Below are 26,455 nucleotides of genomic sequence, written 5' to 3'. Positions count from 1 at the left end.
CATGAAACACTTCCTCCTATTCCCTAATGCAGAACCGAGGTCTCCCTCCTTGGTAGGTATACGATAGCGATCTTCAGCCATCTGATGGGAAGTCATGTAGAAGACAGAACAAAGATGATCTCAGCTATATGGAAGGCCACACAGGACCAGAATGTTATAGTCCTAAGTTTGTCAAGTAATGAATGTGTCTTCAACTGTCACTGGGTTTAGCATGTCAATCTGGACAACCAGGTCATTTCCAGGACACTGGTTTCTGAAAATACAGATTTGGTACAGTTACAAATATTTCACTTGACCCCAAAGGCCCCAAATGAGCTGGTGGACTATTAATTGCTTCAAGGTTAACTAAAGCTTCATTTCTTTGGGAAAAAAAGTTTATGTGTAACACCAGAGGATGCATTACTTTATGAAAAGAAAATATTCCACAAAAATAATCTGCTCTTTCACAGTTAAAATAATCCTTCCACACTGGTTCCAAAAGATGACCAAAAAACACTGATAGATTAATAACCGCCCCCCACCATGATACAAATCATTAGGTACACATAAGCTTAAAATATTAACTTATTATGAAATACTAATATACGTGAGTCTAACTAGATGTAATTTTATTTACTATATATATCCCTTCACTACTGCTTCCTGAATTGGTGGGCTGTTAACTAGTTAGCACCTTGTCAGGCAGGACAAACCTCCTCATATTAAGTAGATGAGCTCCATTTTACTATTAACTCCTTTTGTGCTGAAGAGCAGAAGTAAATTTAGATGACTGCATGCTGTTCCACCAATATTACCGAGACTCCTTCAGGTAAGTTTTCCAAGTACTGAAGAAGTTATACGTTGTTTTAAAACAATCAGGTAAATAAAGTGAAAATAAATCAACAGAAAAGGCGTATACACTGTAGATGTAGTAATCACACAGGGGGATTCTCATAGAATTTAGCTTGAAAAGATTTCATCCTATTCAGGCAAACACTGCTTTTTTTTCTCCCCAATTAATCAATTTTACAGTGGCTTTTGAAGTTTTAGGAAATGGATCACATCCTAGCTGACCATATTCTTACACGACAGGGCACACATTGTGCTGGATGAGTTGTTACTCTCAAATGTATTTAGGTTGGAAAAAAACCAGCAATCCTATCAAGTTTTTGACAAGACTAATTCAAATAGCCACTTACTAGACAGACCTCATATTCCTTTTTCTTTTCTTTTTTTTTCTTTTTTAGTATTTATTGTTTGGGAGAGTGAGCATGTGAGCAGGGAAGGGACAGAGAGAGAGGGTGAGAGAGAATCCTAGGCAGGCTCTACACTCTCAGCACAGACCCCATTGTGGGGCTCGAACTCATCAACTGTGAGATCATGATCTGAGCCAAAATCAAGTTAGATACTTAACTGACAGAGCCACCCAGGTACCCTTTGTATTTCATTTTCTAAGCAGAGTTATTATAAAGTAGTCAAGAAATAGACAATTCAAGCTGAAATGGTGGGAGAAATTGTATACGATGGTAACCGACAAGATAATTATCAAAATGACAACCAAGCAAAAATTACTTTGAGTTTTTTTTTCAACCATTATACAGACACTGTTTTGTTTTCTTTTTGCAATAGAAAGATCAATTATGGCACAAGTTGGATCTGTCAAAATATTAACTCAGAAAGTTTTTCTGATTTGACTTTTGCAAAACTTAACACAGGAAAACTTCAAAAGCATTTTAAAAAAATGGTTCCACAATAAACTCTGCTTACCTTAAAAGCTAAATGAAAAATTCTAAAAAATTAAATATTTGATAGCTCACTCAGATTCAATGAATAAAGGATACCTGAGAACTGTAAATCCAACTTAATATAAAAGACACATTTAAGGAAAACTAGTATATTGCTTAAGTATGTGTGAGGGCCTCTAGTTTTTAAAGTTTGGTTATTTGAACACTTAAGAATGGATGGTTTGGAGTACTGTTAACTTTTTCTTTTTTTAGATTTTTTTTTTTTTAACCCACTGGTTTTTCAAATTTTTAATGGTTGTGAATTAAGGGCGATAAAATTGAAACAGTTATTTGAAAGTCCAAGGCCTTGGGGACTTCTGCTTGGTCTACTCGTAAAAGACTACCTGCCCTCCTCTACAAACACAAATGGAACGACATACACGAAACAACTGTGTTTACACATTGGAGAATGGGCAGCACAGGACCATCACCACCGACAGAGCAGAGATGAATGAGTCCAGCCCTACAATAACTCTGGCATTTTCCAGACTAAGGCTCAGAGAAGGGGACACCCAGCAGAGCCTCTCAATCTTGCTGAGTTGAGGCAGCAGAGAGGAGACTAAAGAGGCTGCGGGAACTCGAGGTGGTGAGGAGAGGAGGGAGATGTGCAGAAAGTGAGCGCTGGAGACCAGCAGAGTAGTCCCCTCCAGTCCAAGGTGAAACCCTGTGAGGCTAGGTAAAGTACCACTGGAAAGTTCGAAGATAGAGCATTCCCAGAGCTCAGTCAGGAATGAGAATAGTGGGCATTCCTCCTGGTCTGAGGGGAGAGACTGTCATATGCTAGGCATCTTACCATACAGCCCACGGCTACAGGCTCTTCTCAGTTTGCCCTAGCAAAACTCAAAAGGATCAAACTCAACCCAAATAACCTCACACACCAAGATCCAGAAGTCAACAATGTAAACTTCACAATTTCTGGCATCTAAGAAAAAATTACCAGTCATTCAAAGTAATGTAAAAGTGTCCCCTATAACCAGATGAAAAAAACAAAAGAGACCTCAAAATGACACGCACGTTGTAACTAGTAGATAACATATTGTAAATATATTCCAGATACTCAAGAATGTAAAGGAAAACATGAACATGAGGAAAAGTGCTTAAAAAAAAAGGAAAAGGCCTAAGTGAACCTTATAGAGATGAAAAATACAGTATATGAAAGGAAATATTGTGCTGAATTGGATTTGTGGCAAATCAGACCCTTCAGAAGAACCAATGGTCAACCGGAAGTCACAGCAATAAAATATATCCAAGGGGCGCCTGGGTGGCGCAGTCGGTTAAGCGTCCGACTTCAGCCAGGTCACGATCTCGCGGTCCGTGAGTTCGAGCCCCGCGTCAGGCTCTGGGCTGATGGCTCGGAGCCTGGAGCCTGTTTCCGATTCTGTGTCTCCCTCTCTCTCTGCCCCTCCCCCGTTCATGCTCTGTCTCTCTCTGTCCCAAAAATAAATAAAAAACGTTGAAAAAAAAATTTAAAAAAAAAAAAATAAATAAAATAAAATAAAATATATCCAAGATGAAGCAGTGAGAGGAAAAAAAAGACTTAAAAAATAATTCAATTCTCTCTGAGACAATATGAAGTAGTACAATACATGCACACAGGACTCTAATCAGGAGAGGAGAAAGAGACACAGGAAAAAATTTTCAGCAATAAAAACCCAAAATGTTCCAAGCTTGATAAAACCCTATAACCAAAGCAGCTCCAAGACTCCAAGCAGGGTGCACATAAACACACACACACACACACACACACACACACACACACACACACACACACAGAATCACAGGCCCATCAAATTCCTAATGCTGAGGGGCACCTGGGTGGCGCAGTCAGTTAAGCATCCGACTTCAGCCAGGTCACGATCTCGCGGTCCGTGAGTTCGAGCCCTGCGTCAGGCTCTGGGCTGATGGCTCGGAGCCTGGAGCCTGTTTCCGATTCTGTGTCTCCCTCTCTCTCTGCCCCTCCCCCGTTCATGCTCTGTCTCTCTCTGTCCCAAAAATAAAAAATGTTGAAAAAAAAAATTAAAAAAAAAAATTCCTAATGCTGAAAACTAGGCATCAAGAAAAAAAATCTTAAGCCAAGTGAGAGGAAAAAAGAGACCTTACAGAGATAGAGGGCCAAGATAACAAGGCCAGCAGATTTTTCCATCAAGAACGAAACAAGCCAACATGCTAATGTAACAACTTTACAGATTGAAACAAAAAGCTGTCAACCCAGAATTCTACACCCAGTGAAAATATATTTCAAAATGAGAGATAAACACTTCTTCAAGCAAAAGCTAACAGCATATATAGCCATCAGACCCATACTACAAGAAATGTTATTTATGTGGTTAATAAAAGAGGATTTTGCTTCAAAGTTTTCTTTAAAAACTAACTCTTGGGGTGCCTGGGTGGCTCAGTCGGTTGGGTGGCCGACTTCAGCTCACGTCATGATCTCAAGGTCCGTGAGTTCCAGCCCCGCATCGGGCTCTGTGCTGACGGCTCAGAGCCTGGAGCCTGTTTCAGATTCTGTGTCTCCCTCTCTCTGACCCTCCCCTGTTCATGCTCTGTCTCTCCCTGTCTCAAAAATAAATTTAAAAAAATAATAATAAAAATAAAAACTAACTCTTAAAAGCAAAAATATATTTTAGGATAATTTATGGAGAAGCAAAATGTATGATGGTATCAACACAAAGAACACATGCCTGATATACACTGATGTAAACTTATTACACTACACGTGATATGGTATAATAGCATTATTAGCATCAATAATTAATTCTAATAATAGTAGTAGTTGTGTGCTAATAATAAGTTAAAACTGAATATTTTAAACCTTAAAGCAACCCTCCCAAAAAGCAATGAAACAGACACTGGTAATAAAGCAATAGTAAAAATAAAATGGGATCATAAGAAAAGTCAATGAATCCAAAAGAAAGCAGGAAAAGACCAAAAAAAAAAAAAAAAAAAAAAAAAAAAGAACTAAGAGAAGGCACCTGGGTGGCTCAGTATCTGACTTCGGCTCAGGTCACGATCTTGCGGTTCATGGGTTCAAGCCCCATGTAGGGCTCTGTGCTGACAGCTCAGAGCCTGCAGCCTGCGTCAGATTCTGTGTCTCCTTCGCTCTCTGCCCCTCCCCCGCATGCATTCTCTGTGTGTGTGTGTGTGTCTCCCTCTCTCTCAAAAATAAACATTAAAAAAATTAAAAAAAAAAAGAACTAAGAAACGATGGAACAATGGAAAAGCAACAACAAAACAGATTTAAACCCAAGCATAGCAAAAAAACAAGTTAAAAAAAAAAACCTAAGTGTGCCAATAATTACGTATTAAATGTAACTGGTTGGTCAGAGCCCTGAAAATAACTTTTGAAAATATTCTAGTCTGCATCCTGCTCCAGTCTCTTGGTGGAGGGCAGTCAGCCATCCTGCCATTGGTTATCTTCTCCGTTTGTAGCTATGTCATTAACCACTTGTATGAGAGTTTAATTTCAGTATTTGAAAGAAGTGTTATTTTCAGGGTTTTTGTTTTACTCAATAACTTAAGTGTAAATAGGTAAGTACTGAACTTTTGCTTTTTGGAGTAAGATCAGATGGTCTCATTTTTAAAGATGTCATTTATTCCAGGATTAAATTCTTAAAATTACCTTCTAAGTTCTTGATGCTTTTTTATTAGCATCTGATTAGCAACAGATTAAAAGGTGCTATCTTTTTTCATACAGAGGTAGGCTTTTTTCCTACAGTATTCATTTTTTGAACAAATAATACATTTGCAGGGTTCAAAATCAAAAAAGCAGCCAATACCTTACAGAGAAAGGCCTTCCTCCTACTCCTGACCCATCCATTCAGTTTATCCAAAACAGTATACAATCGTTGTACTTTGTTACTCCACAGCTTTTCTATAAAAGTTATTACCTTTTTCTTTACGAGTGATTCTCTCTCTCGGTCTCTTTTCTTCCATTCCTCTGCAAGAGCCTGCATATGAGCCAATTCCTTCTGCTTTAGCTACACAAGGAAGAAAAAGTCACAAAAAGCACATCAATATTTCAAACACACAAATCGGTCAGTTCTCTGTTAAATACTACTGATCACCAGTATGTTTCCTTCAGACCTCCTCTTTTATTCTTAAAACAAACCAAAGAGAATGCCTGAAGCAAGGGATACCCACAAGAGTATAAACTAAAATGGGGCGCCTGAGTGGCTCAGTCGGTTGAGCATCTGACTTGGGCTCAGGTCATGATCTCACAGTTCATGGGTTTGAGCCCTGTGTGGGGCTCTGTGCTGACAGCTCGGAGCCTGGAGCCTACTTCGGATTCTGTGTCTCCCTCTCTCTGTGGCCCTCCCCTGCTTGCTTGCGCATGCTCTCTCTCTCTCTCTCTCTCAAAAATAAATAAAACATGTAAAAAAAATTTTTTTTAAACTGAAGTGAAGACCTGTTTTCTCTCTTTATTGTGTAAAGAGAGATGGTTCTAGGCTCCAGGAGGATATGGTAAACGAGGGCCTGAAATTAAAAGAAATGTTCACTTTCTCAAACACTGACTTCGAACCTTCAGTCCTAATTTTGTCCAGAAGTCATACAGAAGGGGATCCTTCTGCATGGCTTCTGCCAAACTATCATTTATCGAGTTATTTTTTTATTCTGTTTTTCTCTCAGAGTAAAGTATTCTTGCTATTAAGAGGGCTAGATAGGGTACCCGGGGAATAGAGAGAAAAAAAAAAAAGTCTACTATGGAGAAGAAGAATATTCTAAGTAAACCAATTAAAAAAAAAAAAAAGGTTTGAAAGTAACGTTTAAAAGGTAACCTGATTTTCGAAAATGTCCTCCTGCATCTCTTTCCACATTTCTAGCTCTAGTGCTGCTTTGTATTCTAAGGTTTCTCGAGGCTCTGTCTGGATTTCTGAAGGACAAGGTGCTGGAGGAAGGGAACATGCCTTCTGTTGCCCAGCAGATAAACCCTAAGACATGAATGAAAACATATTGAAACAAACACACTCATACACACAATGTATTCGATCCACTACAGTCATGTTGTTTCACATTCACTGTTACTTACCTGAGATGAATCAGATACAAGAATCTCACGCATTTTTACTAGTCCATAATCTTCTAGAGTTACTGTGTAAGAAAGATCCATTATCCTGTTGTTTGCCCTACACATGAAGTCAGAAATACTTTAAAATTTGTGGAAACACTATGATTTTTCCTTTTATTTCCCCAATGTTACAGCACTGAGTAGGTCACATTTCTTGTATCTGACACTCGCACTACTCAAACCTCGAGACCTTCCATATATGCATTTTACCTGATCACGGAACTCTTACATACAGACCTACGTTTACTACAAGAAGACCTACATGAGCTATAGATTATTTGGAGAAATTTAAACTCTTACTGCCCAAAGGTAATTACTGCTAAACTTTCATTTCCTTCCTCTCTTCTGTTTTACGTATGTGCAGATACACATGCAGATACACATTGTCCCTTTTTCTCCATTTACATCTAGAGCATTTTCTCATGTCCTCAACCTTCATTCAAAAATGTTGAAGTTTTAATGCCTGTAAAATATACTAATAAAATTACACAGTAAAATTAAGACAAAAACTAATGTTCCTACTCTTGATTATGTAGATTCTTCTGAATTCTTACTCTACTATTTTCCTGGGATGAAGCACTTGTACATAAACCTTTTACTGGATGTGAGCACTGCCTCAGGGTAATTCCTAAAAATAGGATAATTATATGTTATTTTTATCATAAAGAGCATCTCTCTGTCTCGTACAGCTGCATGTAGCATTTACCAGAACATCAGAGGAAAATATGGTCTTGCCTACAAGAAACGTGGCCTTGTCTAAAATCTATTCCATAAAGCCTTGGTCAAGCAAAAACTTCAATGACTGGAACCCACACAAATAAACTCTTAATAATCATTTTTACATTTTCTTCTAATCTCACAACTTTTAGAAGAAATTAATAAAATACACCAAAGCACTAAGTCTCCTAAAACTTCTCTGTCTACAGAGCAGGGCAACACAAGTTCATATTCATAACCAACAGATTTAAAATAACTAGTAATGATTTGATTATTTTCATTGTGTTCTACTTAATGCGACAAAAGAATGGGATTTTTGGAAGAATTTTCAGTTCACCAGGAGATGTGCTTCTCTAAAACACCTGTTGCCAGATCCTCCAAGTGAATAAAAGTTTTACTAATTCTTTGCTCTCTGGAAGGGACTATAGATGGGGAAGAGCAAGGGAAGGGATTTAAATACTACTTTTAGATCTCGGCTTTTTACTGAGCCTGATTTCTTTGTACATTCTAATTATGCTTCAAAAACCAAGGCATGTGATGTATAATTTTAAAGTGTATTTAAATTTCTACTGCTAAATTTAAAAAGACGTATTTAAAATAGATGTATTTTGGGGCGCCTAGGGTGGCTCAGTTGGTGAAGCATCTGACTACGGCTCGGGTCACGATCTCACAGTTCGGGAGTTCGAGCCCCACATTAGGCTATGTGCTGACAGCTCAGAGCCTGGAGTCTGCTTCGGATTCTGTGTCTCGCTCTCTCTCTGCCCCTCCCCCGCTCACTCTGTGTGTCTCTCTCTCTCTCACAAATAAACATTAAAAAAAAATTAAAATAAATAAAATAGATGTATTTTGTGTAAGGTATGTGAACTTCAGTTTTCCATGGTGGCACCAGATTCCAGGGCATAGAAACCATACTCATTTTTTAAAAGTGCCCAACATTTGTAACATTCTCAGAAAATAGATTTGAAGCAAAAGTTAAAATATTTTCAAGTAGAAAAACAGTCATTCCCAAAGCAAAATAATGTAAAAATACATTATAAATCTGACCTTGAATTGTTAAACACACAACCAAACAACATAGCGGGAAATTAAAACCGTCAGGCTTAACAGAGAGGAGGGAAACATTTAAGATCCTAGGTGTTAAGAGTCTTGGAGGGTACAGTGGGATCAGAAAGGTAAACAGTGCTAAAAAAGCCCATTAGAATACAGCCCCCTGAGGTCAAAGAAGGACCATCACCACCAAGACGACAGGGAAGCGTAAGGCTGTACCCAGCCAATGAGAACAAAAAGCAGGCTATGGACATTTTGGGAAATCCGTTACCCCTGTGCTGCTATAAAAGGCACACTTTCACTGTACGTCTGACGCCAACACTGTTCACCACTGGAACCTAAAAAGCGAGTTTTTTCTGAAGACAAGACGTTAGAAAGCTGGATCCTGGCGATTCCCAGAAGTAAATCTTTACTCATTTTGTCCTTGTGCCATAATTCAACCAGCAGTGGAATCCTAAGGAAGAGAAAACAAGTGTTCATATCTTATCATTTCTGAACAAGTCGGTAGTAGCTCTTTGAGTTCCCCAAGCACCAAGATGTTTCTGTTACCTGGGTCGGAAAGGCTCCATTCCACGGGTAACAAACAGAAAATACCATTACAGTTTCTATACCTCTTTCTGTGCAATAAAGAAAACCCACAAAGTGCTATTTTTTACTCTTCCTTCCTCCTTGTAAAATAATATACACACTTGAGTAAAAAGACGTTTCAGATCTTTTTCTTCACAAATCCATTTCAGACAGGTGCATTAATAACACCTTCATTTTATACAGATGAGGCAACAGAAAAAGCAACCAATTCACTACAGTCAACTGGTGCATCCGTGATAAAACTAAATAGCTTATTCCTACTGATCTTCACATATTATGAAAAACAAGACAGTAGTCTTTCAAATCATCTTCCTTACTCACAGATGGTATTTAACGCAGTTCTAACCTCCAAATTCATACAAATAAGATATGAAAATCTGCGAAGAGTCTCCATAACTTCATAAAACTTCAGAGCAGAAGCACCCACGTCACAGACATTACTAATTACATTACTAATACGTGTGTGTCCAAGTTATCAGATGCATTAACTGCTGTGGATCTAAATCTCTAGAAATTCCTTTTGTCAGTAACAAGATACGCATTTTCAAGAGTGGCTTCGTGTCATAAACACCATATTTATGTTACCTTAAGAAGGTATCCTGCAGCTGTTGAGGCATAGTTGCAAAGTCAAATGCACAGTAAGACTGTGGAAGGAAAACTTCCATGTTTTTGCGAACTTCTACAGGAGGATTTGTCATAATAGGAGCTGCACTACCAAAGAATGGATAGGAGTACCTAGAATTTAGAAAAAAAACAAAAAACAAAAAAAAAACAACCTATGATACAGGTTACAGATGAGACTTCTAATCTGTTTTTTTTTTAAAGGATAAAATGGATATAACAAATAGAATTTTTAGAATACGTAAATGGTACAAATACATTGTGGTTCAAATCCTGTCATCAACTTTAAAATTCTGCAAATATTGTCAGCAATTCTAGAGGAAATGCATTATGTGTATATAGCACTAGTTCCCAAAGCTGCTTTATAAGCAATCTTAAGATGAACTTCAGGGCAAGAAGTCTGGTATTGTGAAGGCTGTAACACCGAAAAAGGAAGAGAGAATCATTCTCATACACTCCCAATGACTCTAAAATTTAGGAATGACCGTGATGCCAAACAAAGACCAAGCTGCCCTTTGTCCAGGAGTCCCTTGGGGGCATTGCTCCTGTGTTTTTCATCTCTGCCCTCCCAGCAAAAATAAGCACTTTTTGGCATATAGTAAATGTTCAGGAAATACCTGCTGAATTTAATTTCTAAACTTACTTTATTTATTTAATAATGTCTTGGGGCACCTGGGTGGCTCAGTCAGTTAAGCATCTGGCTGATGACTTCGGCTCAGGTCATGATGTTATCATTTGTGGAAACGAGGCCCGCATCGGGCTCTGTGCTGACGGTGTGGACCCCTGCTTGGGAGTCTCTCTCTCCCTCACTCTCTGCCCCTCCCCTGCTCATGCTCTGCCTCTCTTGCTTTCAAAATAAATAAACATGAAAAAAAAATTTTTAATCATGTCTCAATTTTTATGGACTGAAAACCCCTAGTCACCTCCCAGAGGGTGCACCCATGGTAAGATTCTGTCTTTGAGAATCAAGGATGGAAGCAGGTGATTCAAGGAGTGACAAGACTCTTTCTTCCTTTCTTCACAGAAACCACACCTGATTAAATGGGAACATGTCTGACTACTGCTGAACTTACTCTGTATTTAAAGCCAAAGAGAGGGGCGCCTGGGTGGCGCAGTCGGTTAAGCGTCCGACTTCAGCCAGGTCACGATCTCGCGGTCCGTGAGTTCGAGCCCCGCGTCAGGCTCTGGGCTGGGCTGATGGCCCAGAGCCTGGAGCCCGTTTCCGATTCTGTGTCTCCCTCTCTCTCTGACCCTTCCCCGTTCATGCTATGTCTCTCTCTGTCCCAAAAATAAATAAAAAAGTTGAAAAAAAAAAAAAATTTAAAGCCAAAGAGAAAGACAACTTGAGGCTCACTTCAGTTTCATCTCGTGTCTCGTTATGCATTATGAAAACGGGAATTTAAAGACTAGTAACGAAAACTGCTTTTCCTGCAACAAGAATCCCGTGCATTTACTCCATTCCTACATAATGACACATGCAGTGAAATCAGCTCATCTCACAAATCCCATTCCACAGCTGCCAACCAGTTTCACACCAGTGAGAGCATGATGACATAAAATTTATCAAACGGAAAGTTAAATGGCCAGTGTTTTAAAAAATGCCACAAAATGACTCAAAGACAGAACCAACGGCCCTTATCATCAAGTGAGTTCCAGGTGGAGTGTTAAGCATATCATAACTGTTTCCTCGGTTTAGAGTATTTTTCCCCTTTTCTTTGCCAAGTGAACGTCTAGCCTTCCTTGTATGTTGACTTATTTCTCAGTCTGTCTTGTTCACTAGGTTGAGCTCTTTGTTTACGTGGCCCATAAACTCCTAATACCTGGCACACTGCTGGCATAACGTGGGCACTTAATGATTAAACAAATGGCCCACATGACAAGACGGAACCACAAAAACTAGGATGCACGCCTGCTAAGGGGGCTAGTACAAGGCTTCCCCCTCACAGCTTCTAACTGTAGATCACCTTGATATTTCTATGCTTCTAGCCAACACTATCTCTAGGTACCCTAAGATCACATTCTCTAGTAGCAGCAGAAAAGAGATCTCAGTTAAAAAAGTAGAGGGATGGGGCGCCTGCATGACTCAGTCGGTTGAGCGTCTGACTCCTGATTTCAGCTCAGGTCATGATCCCAGGGTCATGGGATGGAGCGTCATGTTGGGATCCACACTGAGCCTGGAACCTGCTTGAAATTCTTTCTCTCTCCCTCTGTACCTCTGCCCTGCTCGTGCTCTCTCTAAATAAATAAAATAAAATAAATTAAAAAACAGAGGAAGACAAAAAGAGTAGAAATACTAGTACCAATTCTTTTTCTAAAAACAATTTGAAGAGAGGTTTTATAAACCCTTTGAGAAAAGCTGTCTGTTGGAGACAAGCTTTTTCTCCCTCAATTTTCAAATAACATATTAATAATTATTCTCAGCCTCTGAGAAGAGGTAAACAGTACAACTTAAGCTGTGATGGAAACAATGCCATTCTGTGAATTCACAGTCACACCCAGTGCTGGGTCCCTTTGATTTTGTCCATCGTTCACATCCAAGCTGCGAGGACTGTGGATAGAGCTGGAGAGGAATCTAAGACATGAAGGAGTAGATACAAGTATGAGTTAACTTATGCATTTGAAAGGCAGGTATGCCTCAAATACCAGCAGGAAGCAGTGCGTAGCTGTGGACGTTCCTGGAAACGGCAGTCCAAGATGACAGAAAGATTTTCTCATTTTAGTTGCATCAAGAGCACCAACCTTGTTAGAAAGGCTAGTGCTTGCTCTGAAGAAATTTGTAAGGAACAACTAACCACTCCCAACTAAGACACATTAATATATTACATTTGATATACATTTCAACCAGAAGGTTTATGAAAATGTATTGTTGTTAATAACAGGCTATTGAGTAGAGCCATTTAACTGACTGAAATATATAAGTATCTCAATTCTTTATATGGAGCAGGGTAGACACATTCCACGTGCAGCCCATTAAGGATGGTTCTCAGTCTCATTTATCAAGTAGTAGAGATACAACTTCCCATTATAATACAGTTTCATAGAAAAACAAGATATTACACTTCCCTGAATTTGCCGTGACACCTTTTCTAGAAACAATGCTTTTTTTTCCCATTTTTTTAACGTTTATTCATTTTTGAGAGGCAGAGAGACACAGAGCACAAGAAGGGGAGGGGCAGAGAGAGAGGAAGACACAGAATCCGAAGCAGGCTGCAGGCTCCGAGCTGTCGGCACAGTCTGATGCGGCACTCGAACCCACGAAGTGTGAGATTGTGACCTGAGCTGAAGTCGTACGCTTAACTAACTGAGCCACCCAGGTGACCTTCTGAAACAACACATTTTAAGAGTCGCTCTCTTTGAATAGAAGCAGTAGTAAATTATCACCAGCACCTACAATTATCACCACCTCTCATACCACCAATGCCACCGACACACCCTTGTTGAAATTCGAACTCATGAGGACAGAACCTTGCAGGCTTTTTCAGTCCACAGGGTTTAACGAATGTTCTAACTTCTCCAGTGATATTTCTCCCTCTGAAACTCCCAAGTAGAGAAAAGGCACTGCTCTTCAGAAAAGAATACTTTGAAACAAAATCATATCACACCTTAACATACAGTTGATTGGAAAACCAGCTTCCAAATCATGGATACTCCTTAAGTCTATTGAGAAGCAAAAATGATGTGATGTCGCTGGCACCGCAATCTTCTGTCCCGAGGCGGTTTCTGAAGCAGTGGCTGTGGTCACTGGCTGGGCCACCGGAAGAGGCAAAGAAGAACCCATGGCTACAACGAACATAAAAATTTAAGAGAAAAAAATCCCACTCGGTAACACTTTCTCTTCCTTTATTTACCTCACTTAAAGATACCATCTCATTTCCCTCTAAGCAAGAAATGTGATCGTTTGGTTTCATAAACCTCTGAAATGAGGCATAGGAACTTCTTAAAGTGACTTGCCCCCAAATTAGGTAGGCTTTAATTCCCATTTTTAGAACTGTGTAAAGAAGGCCCCCCTCTCCACCTCGGCTGCACACCAGAAAAGTGCTAACATACGACAGCAGCCCGGCAGGCGCCAACTTATATCCAAGAGGCAGCTAACCTTAACTTCGAGTTCGAGGGGTTGTATGGCAGACTTAATGCAGGCATCATTACATCGCTTCTGAAGACACGGTTCTGGCTACGGAAGGCACACAGGACATAGTCTGACAAAAAGAGAATTCTACTCCAGTCCCATTGCAGACCAGAGATGGGTAGCGAGTGGCCCAAGTCCTACAGCTACTGAGTGACCGAGGGATCACTTGCACCTTAACTTCCGACTCCTGATCGAACACTGTTCTAATTACTTCCGCTACAAGATCTAACTGCGGGTCCTAGAGCAGTGGGTGGAAAATTGACACAACCAGGTAAAACCATTCTCAGGCTCTCCCTTAACTTTAGCATCAAAAATGGGTATAACAAGTTTATTACAACAGGCAGTTAGTAGCTCTTCTCTCTAAAATTCCAATGGATTCAAGATATTCAAGCGTTGCCTAGTGAAAAATATGTTAGCGAGAACTATTTTCTGTCATTTCTTCTCAGTAAGCTGTGTCTAAAATAAAAGTAAGTGAACAATTCTTACCTGTTAGCCAATTCTGTGATGAAGTTACAGACTCAATTTCAATTCAATTCAATTCCATTTAAACTGAATTTTTACATCACCACACATTATTGGCTCTTGAAAGAAAATCAAACTCACAACATACTGACAAACGGTGAAAACGCTCTTCATCGTTAAGTAGATGGCTACAAAACGGACGCTTGGAAGATGTGTGAGAACGTCTTACCCTTTGCGTTTGGTTTCATGTCCCTGTCATACTGCAGGCTCTCCACTTCACTTCCGGTTGCATCATCTTGGGTTGGAGGCGACTGGTTTTGAGGTGGAACAGGGGACACGCTTGGTGACTTTGGCCCAGCGAGCGTCTTCTCTTTTACAGGAGTTAAAACTTCCTTCTGTGATTGCTGTGGCTCATGTTCGTTCTGGGTCTTTAATTCAATTAAAGACTAAAAATAATTGTTAAATAAAGTATGATTCGCAAAGCACTTTCCTTCATCGTTAAGCAAAAAAAAGTCACTTTTTTTTTTTTTTTTTTTAGTAATAGCTTCCCTTCCCACTTTAGATATTCCTAGTCTATTTTTCTTCATCATTTGCAAATTTTCGTATAGCATCTAGAACCAGAAAAAGGAAGATGGACAGGAAGGAAACAGGATATCCAGAGCTGAGTACCAAAATATACGCTAACTGGTAAGAAGGGATATTTGGTGTAAGAAGTCAGGGACAGGAGTCCCTGGGAAAGGTTATTGTTACCAAGGCAATAAATACAATGGAGGCCTATGTTAAAACAAAACCAAAATAAAAACAGATCTAGTGTGATTTTCTTCCTTTGTTCCACTTCCTTCTAAAAATATATGCATATATATATTTTAACATATATATATATATATATTCAAACTCTCACATCAGTTTTTCTGTCATTTGTAATCTACATAAAGATCAGTTCTTCAGAAGAACAGTACACGGAGGCTGATTCTGGGACTATATACAATCAAAAAACATATACATCCAAACAAATACCATCTCTGTTGCCTAAAGAGAGTACGGGGACCAGAAACCACTAATGAACCAAGAACGCCGTCTTTAAGCTAAAGCTGAGTCCACCAAAATGATACCATGAGTGCAGATTCCCAGAAATGTGGTCTATCTCTGCCAGTGACTGACCATGACCTGGGGGGTGGGGGGTGGAGGGGAGATTCCTAGCATAGGAGAAAACGGTACGTGAAGGCCGTGTTATCACTTATAAACTACAGCCAGGGCAGCTACAGTACTTTCCAGAAAAGAAACACCTATAATGGAGGCCACTAATTAAGAATAATAAATACTTGCTTACGCTAGGTCACTCTTGAAGTTCAACTTTTATCGGTAGTCATGAGTGACACCGGAGTGACAGTGCAGAAGCTGGAGGAGGAGATGGAGGGGTCACTACTTGCCTGGGCATCTACGCCTTCTCTCTGCAGAGCCACAGACACGCCCACAGTGGGGGCCAGCTGCACAGGAATAGGTGCAAGCTTTTGCTTGGCTCGCTTCGGAGGGTCAAGAATAAAAGCACCCTCAACTGTAACGGGGCGCTGGTTGATTTCCGTACTCCCCTTTTTCAGCAGTCCGGTTAAGGGCACTTCTGTACTTCCAAGTGACTGGTCTCCGCAGCAAAGATGGATCTGATGTGAAAGAGAAAATCGGAATAGGGCCTTATGGTCTCTCCTTTCTCCTAAACACATCAACTTTAACCAAAGGTTATAACATGATCCAGAGAAGGGACGTATAATGCAGGTTATCTTATTGACCTGCAGCGACTGCATCAAAGAGTCTCATACTTGATTGTTCAAACTGTTGATAACGCATAAACTTTCCTAAGAACTCAATAATAAAGCTATTCTTTTTCATTTTTTCTTCCAGTGTTGTATAATCATACGTTATCACCTTTTTCTCCTTCAGGAATTATGGTTACTTTAATATCTTACTGGGTTGTTTTGACATAAGCAAATATGTCATGAATACATGAACGTAAATAGAAAACAAATACCTCAAGCAATGTTTCTATTTCCATTTCAAAATTAATCTCAACAGTTGTAAAAAAAATAATAATAATAAGTAAGTTAGTAGCTCCAGCCTTATGTGGAAACTAAAGAACTTGAAATAATTCTGTTTTATTTGCCCATAAAACATCTTTAGTGTTTCTTTCTCTTTTCTTGCTTTTCAGAGTTCACATATAAAACAGTGTACCTCTCGGGTGGAGCATACTGTTTATCACTGATAGCTAATCAAAACTTCAACACTACCCCCTTTCGAAACTACCCATCACCTACATACTATAATATCAACTTGTTTACCTTCCTGTACTGGCATTCAGATGCACAATAAGCAGTCACAACACGAAACTATTTTTAGTTCTAATGTCAGCAATGACTTGTAATTTAGTCTCAATGTTATTAGGTGTGATGGTGTTAATGAGCTGGAGAGACTCTAACCTCTTTTTTTTTTTTTTTTTCCCTTCCCCTCCCCCATGGGTTTCTGTTACGTTTCTCAGGATCCACATAAGAGACTGTTAAAAACTGAGAACAAACTGAGGGTTGATGGGGGGTGGGAGGGAGGGCAGGGTGGGTGATGGGTATTGAGGTGGGCACCTTTTGGGATGAGCACTGGGTGTTGTATGGAAACCAATTTGACAGTAAATTTCATATATTAAAAAATAAATAAATAAATAAATAAAAATAAAAATAAAAAAAAAAAAAAAAAAAAGAATGAGCTGGAGAGAAAGGATTTTTACGACTTAAATGTCTAGGAGAATTAAAGTAAGAAAGAAGTCAATACTTTGGTAAAGACTAGTATTTTAGATGTGGAATAAATCTCAAGATGTTTAGAAAGCTAAAATCCAGTCTACGGCCATACCACCCTGAACACGCCCGATCTTGTCTGATCTCAGAAGCTAAGCAGGGTCAGGCCTGGTTAGTACTTGGATGGGAGAAAGGTAAAATCCATATGAAAATATAAAATACAGGAAGAAAGCAGTTCATCATTTTATATAGTATTCAGCTACTTAGAATCCTGAGTTTAGCAGAACCACGTCCAAAATATACCTCTATTACAATTTCTTAAAGGCTCTTCCCACCTCCCACCCAAATTGCAAGCAAAATCTAAAGACTGATCACTTTTAAAAAATGACTACCTAATCCTTTATTACACTACCCCATTTCAGTCTGATTAAAATCAATTGTAATAAAACAAAGAATAGTAAATCACTGAGTAAGCTTCACTTAAAGAGAGTCCAATAGAACGTTATTTGACAAAATTCCTCAATTCAAGGGCAGGTTTTAGAAAGTTGGGTTATTTCATGCCTTTTTTTTTTTTTTTTTTTTTTTTTATTTATTTTTGCGACAGAGAGAGACAGAGCATGAACGGGGGAGGGGCAGAGAGAGAGGGAGACACAGAATCGGAAACAGGCTCCAGGCTCCGAGCCATCAGCCCAGAGCCCGACGCGGGGCTCGAACTCACGGACCGCGAGATCGTGACCTGGCTGAAGTCGGACGCTTAACCGACTGCGCCACCCAGGCGCCCCACATGCCTTTTTTTTTAACGTTCATTCATTTTTGAGAGACAGAGACAGAGCATGAGTGGGGGAGGGGCACAGAGAGAAAAGGAGGCACAGGATCAAAATCAGGCTCCAGCCTCTGAGCTGTGAGCACAGAGCCCAACGTGGGTCTTAAACCCACAAAGCATGAGATTATGACCTGAGCCAAAGTCAGATGCTTAGCCAACTAAGCCATCCAAGCACCCCTTTCTTAGCTTTTAATAGCAATTGGGTATGTACATTCTGAAATCCAGGGTGTGATCTGTGTATGACTACTAAGCCCCCTAATTAATGATGAAATCTTCCCTGAGCCCACAACTTTAGGCTCTCTATACATTTTCTATTACACAGACTGTCAACAGATACGCTTCTTTACCCAGTTATGATGAAAAGAGGTGTATCTCCTAAAATTCTCAAGTAATGGCTATACTAGGGACTTCACAAGCCAGGAGAATTCCTAAAAAATGACAAGATGTGGGGGAAAGATGACCTTCACTACTCAAATAAGAGTCTTGGTACCTCTATGAAGCTTTAAAAAATCATCTCAAGTTGGGGCACCTGGGTGGCTCAGTCACTTAAGCATCTGACTTTGGCTCAGGTCATGATCTCACAGTCAGTGAGTTCGAGCCCTACATCGGGCTCTGTGTTGACAGCTTGCTCAGAGCCTGGAGCCTGCTTCGGATTCTCTGTCTCCCTCTGTCTTTGACCCTCCCCCACTCACACTCTTGTCTCTAAAATAAACATTAAAAAAAAAAAAAAAAAAAAAAAAAAACTCAAGTGAAAAAGAGTTCCTGCCGTACTTACCTGTAGTTTAGACTGAAGTGCCAGGTAAACACGAAGAATTTCTATGCTGCTACGTATTCGAACAGATGCTCTCTCTGGCTCAAAGTTTGGGTTGATCAAATCACTGAAGGGTTCATTTGTAACATCATTTCCCAGCAAAGAATAGTAAAAGAAAAACTCAGGCTGTCTTTCTGGAAGTTTCATGGTACACGGAATTAACTAAGCATTTAAGGAGGAAAAAAAAAAGAGTATTCATTTATAAACCACTACACAGGCTTATAAATGTCTGATGAACTCTAAAGTTTACGCTAAAATGTTGATTTTATTTCAAAGTCTTAAAATCACTCAAAATTTCTTAATCTCTGAAAAATTACGACCTCATGACTAGTTTAACTTTTCAAGGTTTACCTTAGAAAAGCCCAGAGACTAAAATATTTTTTAGAGATATATTTTGTTTTAAAGTTTACTTTTCATCCAACTGATCCATGAACGAGTACGTGTAAGTTCTTTTAGAAGCAAGCGGTCACATATTTTAAACTGAGTCTTCTTTACTTCCGTATACCTTATTTCATCTTCTTACTCGGCCACTGTCTTCATACATAAGAGGAGGGTTTTAAACAAACTTCAGGCAGGCTATTTAATGTAACACCTTAGTCCACGCCTTTGAGAAAAAAGCTTTCTAGACACTCTGTCAAAATTGGGAAACCTACAAGTTAACAGTTGCAAAAGGATGTTTCCTGTTGCTCAAAACTGGCAGCTTCATGGCCACCTATGGAAGAAACACAGATTCCTGTCCCATAAAATATAAAATATCCAACAGACCCTAAGTGTTCACTAGGATGTTGTTAAAAATAACAAGTGTTGTATTCATCGGTAGAGGATGGCTTAAATATATTTTAGTTATCATACAATATGGCTGCTAAATAATGATATACTGACATGGAAGTTATCTAAGACATACTCTTAGGCCAAAAGAAGTTACAGGACAGTTTGTATGGTTCATGAAAATAAAAGAATTAACCGCTTCGAACATAGCAGCTCCGTATTCAGTATATAGCAAATATTCAATAAAATTACTTATTTTGTGTAAAATAACATAGTAAATACTCAGTAGCGATTTTTCCTTTCGTATAGAGTATATTTTTACATGTAAATGTTTACTTTAGTCCCATACATTCATGAATCTGAGAAAAAATGTATTTGAGTAGATCTTAATCATGTAGATTTATACATAGAGAGGCAGCATTTATACACTGACAGTTGCTAAGAGCAAGTTCTGGATTATGCCCCCAATCCTGATTCCATCAATGGCTTACTGTGAAGCTCTGGGCAAAGTGCTCTATCCCTCTGTACTTCCATTTCTTTTAGGGTCAATAAAAGGATTACAAGAGAAAAAACATGTTCAAGTGGACACCACCACCACCCAGCAGAGTCAGCTATTACGTGAACAAGAAAATGTCTGAAGAAAAAAGATACAGTACCTTGTCACCAGTGATTATTTTTGAGTTCAATTACAAGAGACTTTTTTTTCCCCTTTGGTTTCTTCCATAATCACAAAGCAATAAAAATTTTAAGAAGTAAAGATGGTCCTTAGATATTTCATAGCGTACTTCATTTTAAGTAATTCCACTAAGAAAAGATTCTTTTAAAAATCTTTTATCATCCTTGTTTGTTTTTTTAACCCTCAACTTTCAGTATCTAAGAAAAGGAGGAAGGCACGATTATCACTGCCTGGTGGCTGCCCCAAACTAACTCCTCCATTCTACCACTTGATAGCATTGGGTTCTAAGTCACTGATGTGCATCTGAAAAGGTATTTTTCGTTGGTTTGTTTGTTGCCAAATGCTTTCTCACACCACCTTTCACTGCCTCAAAGAGAAAAAACTAAATGGCTAATTTATAAAATGCTTGGCTTGGGGCACGTGGGGTGGCTCAATCCAATTCTTGATTTCTTCTCAGGTCATGATCTCATGGCTTATGGGATTGAGCCTCACATCAGGGTCTGCACTGACAGCACAGAGCCACTTGGGATTCTCTCTCCCCTCGCTGCCCCTGCCCTGCTCATGCACTCTCTCAACAAAAATTAAGAAAGGTACCAAAAAAAAAAAAAAAAGGCTTGTCTTTAAAAAATAAAAAAAGCAAACAATAAATATTCAACAGTATCAAAAGATGAATACACTACTGGACTTAATTTTTTGTGTTTTCTAATTATAGTAAAATACACAACAGAAAATCTAACACCGTAACCACGAGAACACGCACACCTCAGTAACAGAGTACATTCATAAGGTCGTTTATGCGCCCACATCTAGGGTCGCCACATCTAGCTCCATGAGGCTGTCACCATCCCCAAGACAAATACCGTAACTGTTACGCACTCACCCCCATTTCCCCCTTCCTGCAGCCTCAGGAAACCACAAATGTGCTTTCTGGCTCTATGGATTCACCTATTCTAGATATATCACACAAATGCCATCACACATTATGTGACCTTGCGTGTCTGGCTTCTTTCACTTGGCAGGTTTTCGATGTTCATCCACGATGCAGCACATGTCAGTGCCCCATCCCGTTAGAGTTGAGTAATATCCCATTATACACACAAATACTTGGTTTATCCACTCATCTGCTAATGGACATGTGGGCTGTTTCCACCTTTTAGATACTGTGAATACTGCTATGAACATTCCTGTACACGTTTTTGTTTGAACACCTGTTCTCAATTCTTTTTGATACACACCTAGCAGTGGAACTGCTGGGCTCCAGGGTAATTCTGTTTACTGTTTCTGAAGAACCCATTTTGGCTTAATTTTTAGCAGCGAGAGCCAACAGGCAATTATTCTGGTTTTGAGGGTTTTTTTAAAAAACTAAACTGAGTAACTAACCTTCCCTCTAACCAGAATGGCATATTTGGAGCAATCCATAGGCAGGGCTTTATGAAGAGAAGAAAAATAGAGAAAGTGATACAGAAAGGCAAAAACACGAATTTAGTGCGACAAAATTATACATACTCCCTGAGAAAAATCTTTACCTGACAGTCTCGCAAGTCATATAAATCTGTGGTCACTAACTCATATTTCACTTGTAAATGCAGACTATGTGGGAACTTTGTAATTCTAAGAAAGCTATTAGTATGGTAAAAATTTAAGTCATGAGCCATATTCTCTATTTTGAAAAGATTAATTTACTTCAGTTGCTATCGACCAACATAATGTCAAGAAAACTGGGCTAGATCCTGAGAAGGACAATGAAGTACCAGCTCATGTTGTGCTAAGCCATTTTGGGAAGAGGCAATGCTGACGTGGGTCTTGAGTCCCTGCTGGGGCACTGACCACCCTCACACAGGCCACTTCCCTGTGTTGCTTATACAGCTGGTAACCTAGAAGGATTAGGTCAAGTGTCTTCCCGGGGAGACCAGGCGACTTACAATCAAAGTGTTCTGTGTTCCTCAGCTGTGATGGAAACCCACTCTGTACAGCAGCAACCTGGGCCCCTCGATGTCACCCCTTGGGACCTAGGGTAACGAAGACTGCAGGCAATATGCAGATGCTGATGTCTGCTGTGCCGAGAGTAATACAGTCCTTTGTCTCTGACCCAGGAACCTCCTATCATCCGGCAACGTCCAAGAAATTCTAACTGGCTAATTTGCCAGTTTGTAAATAAGGTAAAATCTAATTCCAGACATGATACCCAATAAAGTATGACTGGGACCAAGTGTTCCCAACATTGAACATTTCTCCAAAAAATAAATATTTCAATACTTAGAAAGAAAAATCCTTTCAGGCCAGTCTTTACAATGCCATATGGTACAACGGGAAACAGTGTTTACTGATGGGCTTTCTTCTAAATGTCCAGAGATTTAATTCATTCTCTTACTACTAACATCATACCAATTTATTCTTAAAGCAGAAATATTTTCTGGTATGAATGGAAACATGTTTCTACATTTTTTTAAAGTAAAAAAAACAGTCCACTTGCACATCTTTTTAATACCCAAAAGGCAAGTTTTTAAAAAGTCAATGTTGGGGCGCCTGGGTGGCGCAGTCGGTTAAGCGTCCGACTTCAGCCAGGTCACAATCTCACGGTCCGTGAGTTCGAGCCCCGCGTCAGGCTCTGGGCTGATGGCTCGAAGCCTGGAGCCTGTTTCCGATTCTGTGTCTCCCTCTCTCTCTGCCCCTCCCCCGTTCATGCTCTGTCTCTCTCTGTCCCAAAAATAAATAAAAAACGTTGCAAAAAAAAAAAAAAAAAAGTCAATGTTTTCCGCTCTTTGTGAGTCACTAATCAGAAGGAAAGTCTTACCTGCTCCAGTTGGGTGGCAAATGCTATGGTCACTGACATAATGAAGGAGTCTGTGCAATGCTCGGCTGGTCCGATCTGATGGTAGCCTCCCTCCTCATTCAGCACTGCCACAATGTCCTTGGGGTTGAGGCCAGACAAGCTTGAAGGTACTTTACGGGGAAAAAACACAATTAAACTATGTCACAGTGTGCCATAAACTACTGTGAAGGTTTTGAAAGCTGGGTACGCTTTGTATCTTGCTTGCAGTTTTCATGGATATAGTATCTCAATAAGGTTTCCTTGGATTTTCTTGTTTTTAACACCCTCAAAAAAAAACCTTACTTAAGCACCGTTTTCTTTCTGCACATAAAAGCCTTATTTTGGAATACGGTAATATTTTTAAAATAAATAAACCACAAAGAAAAGACATTATAGGTTTCCTGAAGGCAGTGAATCTCAACTGGGAACTGAAAAATAAACTCCATGTGGCTAAGAAGAGAAAGGTGAACATACACAGGATAAGGGAGTAGAAAAGAGTGTTCTAGGCAGAAGGAACCGCACTGCAGAGACTGGGAAGGAAGCGAAAGCCTGTGGTTGGAGAAGTGAGGTAGGCGTGGTGCTGATCACAGGGTGATGACCGACATGGAAGGCACATGTCACGGGGCTGGAGGGCTAAGCAGAGGCTTACTGGATGCCACGCTAAACAGTGAGATAGTTTCCTAAGAGGAAACTATGAACCAATTAGGAGAAGAGAAGTGGCAGAATTCACACCTCATATATATACATGCCCTATCAGTAAGTAATCCTCTCCGGATTCCAATTTTCCAGGCTGAGGTGCAAATTGCACCTCTGGCTTGAAAATGAGTCTCAAACAAAACTCTTTAGCTAAAAGACAGCTCGGACTCTGATGGGGGATGGAGGGAGGGGTAATATGCAGGGTTAATCCTGAGTGTCTGACTCTTCCTTTCAGCTCAGGTCATGATCTCGCAGTTGTGAAATCAAACCTTGCGATGGGCTCTGCCCTGGAGCCTGCTTGAGATTCTCTCTCTCTACCCATGCCTCTGCCCCTCTTCCACTCACACTCTCTTCTTGCCTCATCTCTCTCTCTCTCAAAATAAATACATACATACATACATACATAAAACTTTAAAAAAATATAAGAGTGGCACGTGAGTGGCTCAGGGAATTGAGGGTATGACTCTTGATTTCAGCTCAGGTCATGATCTCGTGGTTGATGAGTTTGAGCCCCGCAGTGGGCTCTGTGCTGACAGCATGGAGAGACACCTTAGGATTCTCCGTCTCCCTCTCTCTCTGGCTCTTCCTCACTTGAGCAGGTATGTACACACACACACACACACTCTCTCTCTCTCTCTCTCTCTCTCAAAAATAAATAAGTAAATAAAAATAGCATCATGGTTTAGAGCAGAGACACTCGAGTAACACAGACCAAGGTTCCAATCCCAGTTCTGCCATTTGCTAGCTGTATGTTGTAACTATATGATCTCTTTTAGCTTCCATTTTTATTTCTGCAAAGCTTTTATGTCGTTTAGAAGATTAAATCAAAGCAATGCATTTAGTATAGTATCTGACAATCACTTTAATAACGATAGCCATGAAATATTAAGGTCAGCAGAGCTTAGAAGTCAGCAGAATAACTATGGCAGGTCTCCCATTGTCAGGGAGTTACAGGTATGGAAAGGAAGAACAACTAGGAAAACTCTTATATAAGACTGGATGGAATGAAGGTGTCAATGTGAATGTATGCTGTTCACTAAATGTGTAAATAAACAGAGCCATAAAGGTGTCTATGTGTGTGTTACTAGGATGTATATATATATACATATATATACACACACGTATACATATACAAATACATATACATGTTTATGTATATATGTGTGTGTATGTATACACACATGCACCGATTCCCTTTTTCCACTGGAACACCCCAATAGCAACTGGCATATCTTGCACTTGGAAATTGACTCTTCAACATCTTTCTTTACTAAAAGGAAGCAGGCTCCTTAAAGAAACAGCAGAACCCAGGGCTAAGATAGGTAAAGAACAAGATAAGCCTGGATCATCTTCTTATGCCAGAAACCAAGAAAAAGCTCAAAGAATTACGGACACAGGCTATCTGTCAATAATCACTCTGAATGTATATGGACTAAATGCTCCAATCAAAAGATAGTATCAGAATGCATAAACAAACAAACAAACAAACAAAAAACCAAGACTCATCTATATGCTGCCTGTAGACTCATTTTAGACCTAAAGACACTTGCAGATTGAAATTGAGGGGATGGAGAACCATTTCTCACGCTAATGGATGTCAAAAGCAAGCCCGGAGTAGCCATACTTCTATCAGACAAACTAGATTTTAAACCAAAGACTGTAATAAGAGATGAAGGGCATTATATCATAATTAAGGGGGCTATCCCAAGAAGACCTAACAATTGTAAATATTTATGTTCCTGATATGGAAGCATCCAAATCTATAAATCAGTTCATCACAAGCATAAAGAAACTCAATGATAACAATACAATAATAGTAGGGGATTCTAACACCCACTTGCAGCAATGGGCGGATCATCTAAGGAGAAAAATCAACAAGAAAACAATGTGTTTGAATGACACACTGGACAGGACAGACTTAAGATATATTCAGAACATTTTATCCTAAAGTAGCAGAATACACATTCCTGTCGAGTGCACATGGAACATTCTCCAGAATAGATCACATACTGGGTCACAAATCAGGCCTCCAGAAGTATAAAAAGACTGAGGTCATATCATGTGTATTTTTATACCACAACACTATGAAACGAAGTCAGCCACAAGAAAAAATTTAGACAGACCACAAATACATGAGGATTAAAGGACATCCTACTAAAGAATGAATGGGTTAACCAGGAAATTAAAGAAGAAATTAATACATAGAAGAAAATGAAAACACAACAACCCAAAACTTTTGAGATGCGCCAAAAGTGGTCCTATGAGGGAAACATATTGCAATACAAGCCTACTTAAAAGGCAAGAAAGGTCTCAACTACACAGCCTAACCTTACACCTAAAGGAGCTAGAAAAAGGACCAGCAAATAAAGCCTAAAGCTAGCAGAAGAATGGAAATAATACAGATTAGAGCAGAAGTAAATGATATAGAAACCATAGAACAGATCAATGAAACTAGGAGCTGGTTCTCTGAAAGAATTAATAAAAATGATAAGCTCCTAGACAGACTTATCAAAAAGAAAAGAGATAGGACCCAAATAAATAAAATCACAAATGAAAGAGATCACAACCAACACCGCAGAAATACCAACCATAAGAGAATATTATGAAAAATTATATGCTAACAAGTTGGGCAACCTGGAAGAAATGGATAAATCCCTAGAAACATACAAACCACCAACACTGAAACAGGAAGAAACAGATAACTTA

General features: G+C 39.5%; 1 protein-coding gene and 1 long non-coding RNA gene across 4 annotated transcripts in view; one reads left to right on the top strand and one right to left on the bottom strand.

Annotated features, from left to right (window-relative positions):
• Positions 1-26,455, bottom strand: part of CEP120 (centrosomal protein 120) — an 80,955-nt gene that overhangs the window by 40,745 nt on the left and 13,755 nt on the right. For all 3 annotated transcript variants that reach the window (XM_058737810.1, XM_058737820.1, XM_058737801.1), the window contains exons 6-15: positions 23,036-23,184; positions 18,762-18,959; positions 15,820-16,047; positions 14,619-14,835; positions 13,404-13,581; positions 9,766-9,915; positions 8,864-9,046; positions 6,790-6,886; positions 6,539-6,691; positions 5,651-5,740 (exon numbers count right to left, since the gene is read on the bottom strand). In XM_058737810.1, coding sequence (XP_058593793.1) covers positions 5,651-5,740; positions 6,539-6,691; positions 6,790-6,886; positions 8,864-9,046; positions 9,766-9,915; positions 13,404-13,581; positions 14,619-14,835; positions 15,820-16,047; positions 18,762-18,959; positions 23,036-23,184 — 1,643 coding nt within the window. The remainder of the gene's footprint in view (positions 1-5,650; positions 5,741-6,538; positions 6,692-6,789; positions 6,887-8,863; positions 9,047-9,765; positions 9,916-13,403; positions 13,582-14,618; positions 14,836-15,819; positions 16,048-18,761; positions 18,960-23,035; positions 23,185-26,455) is intronic.
• Positions 23,713-24,388, top strand: LOC131516608 (uncharacterized). The gene is made up of 2 exons (XR_009264173.1): positions 23,713-23,809; positions 24,226-24,388. It is a non-coding gene; the product is annotated as an uncharacterized LOC131516608 (long non-coding RNA).

The sequence above is a fragment of the Neofelis nebulosa genome, chromosome 1 (genome assembly GCF_028018385.1).
Source record: "Neofelis nebulosa isolate mNeoNeb1 chromosome 1, mNeoNeb1.pri, whole genome shotgun sequence".
NCBI classification, from domain to species: domain Eukaryota; kingdom Metazoa; phylum Chordata; class Mammalia; order Carnivora; family Felidae; genus Neofelis; species Neofelis nebulosa.
This window is presented reverse-complemented; position numbering and strand designations above follow the sequence as displayed.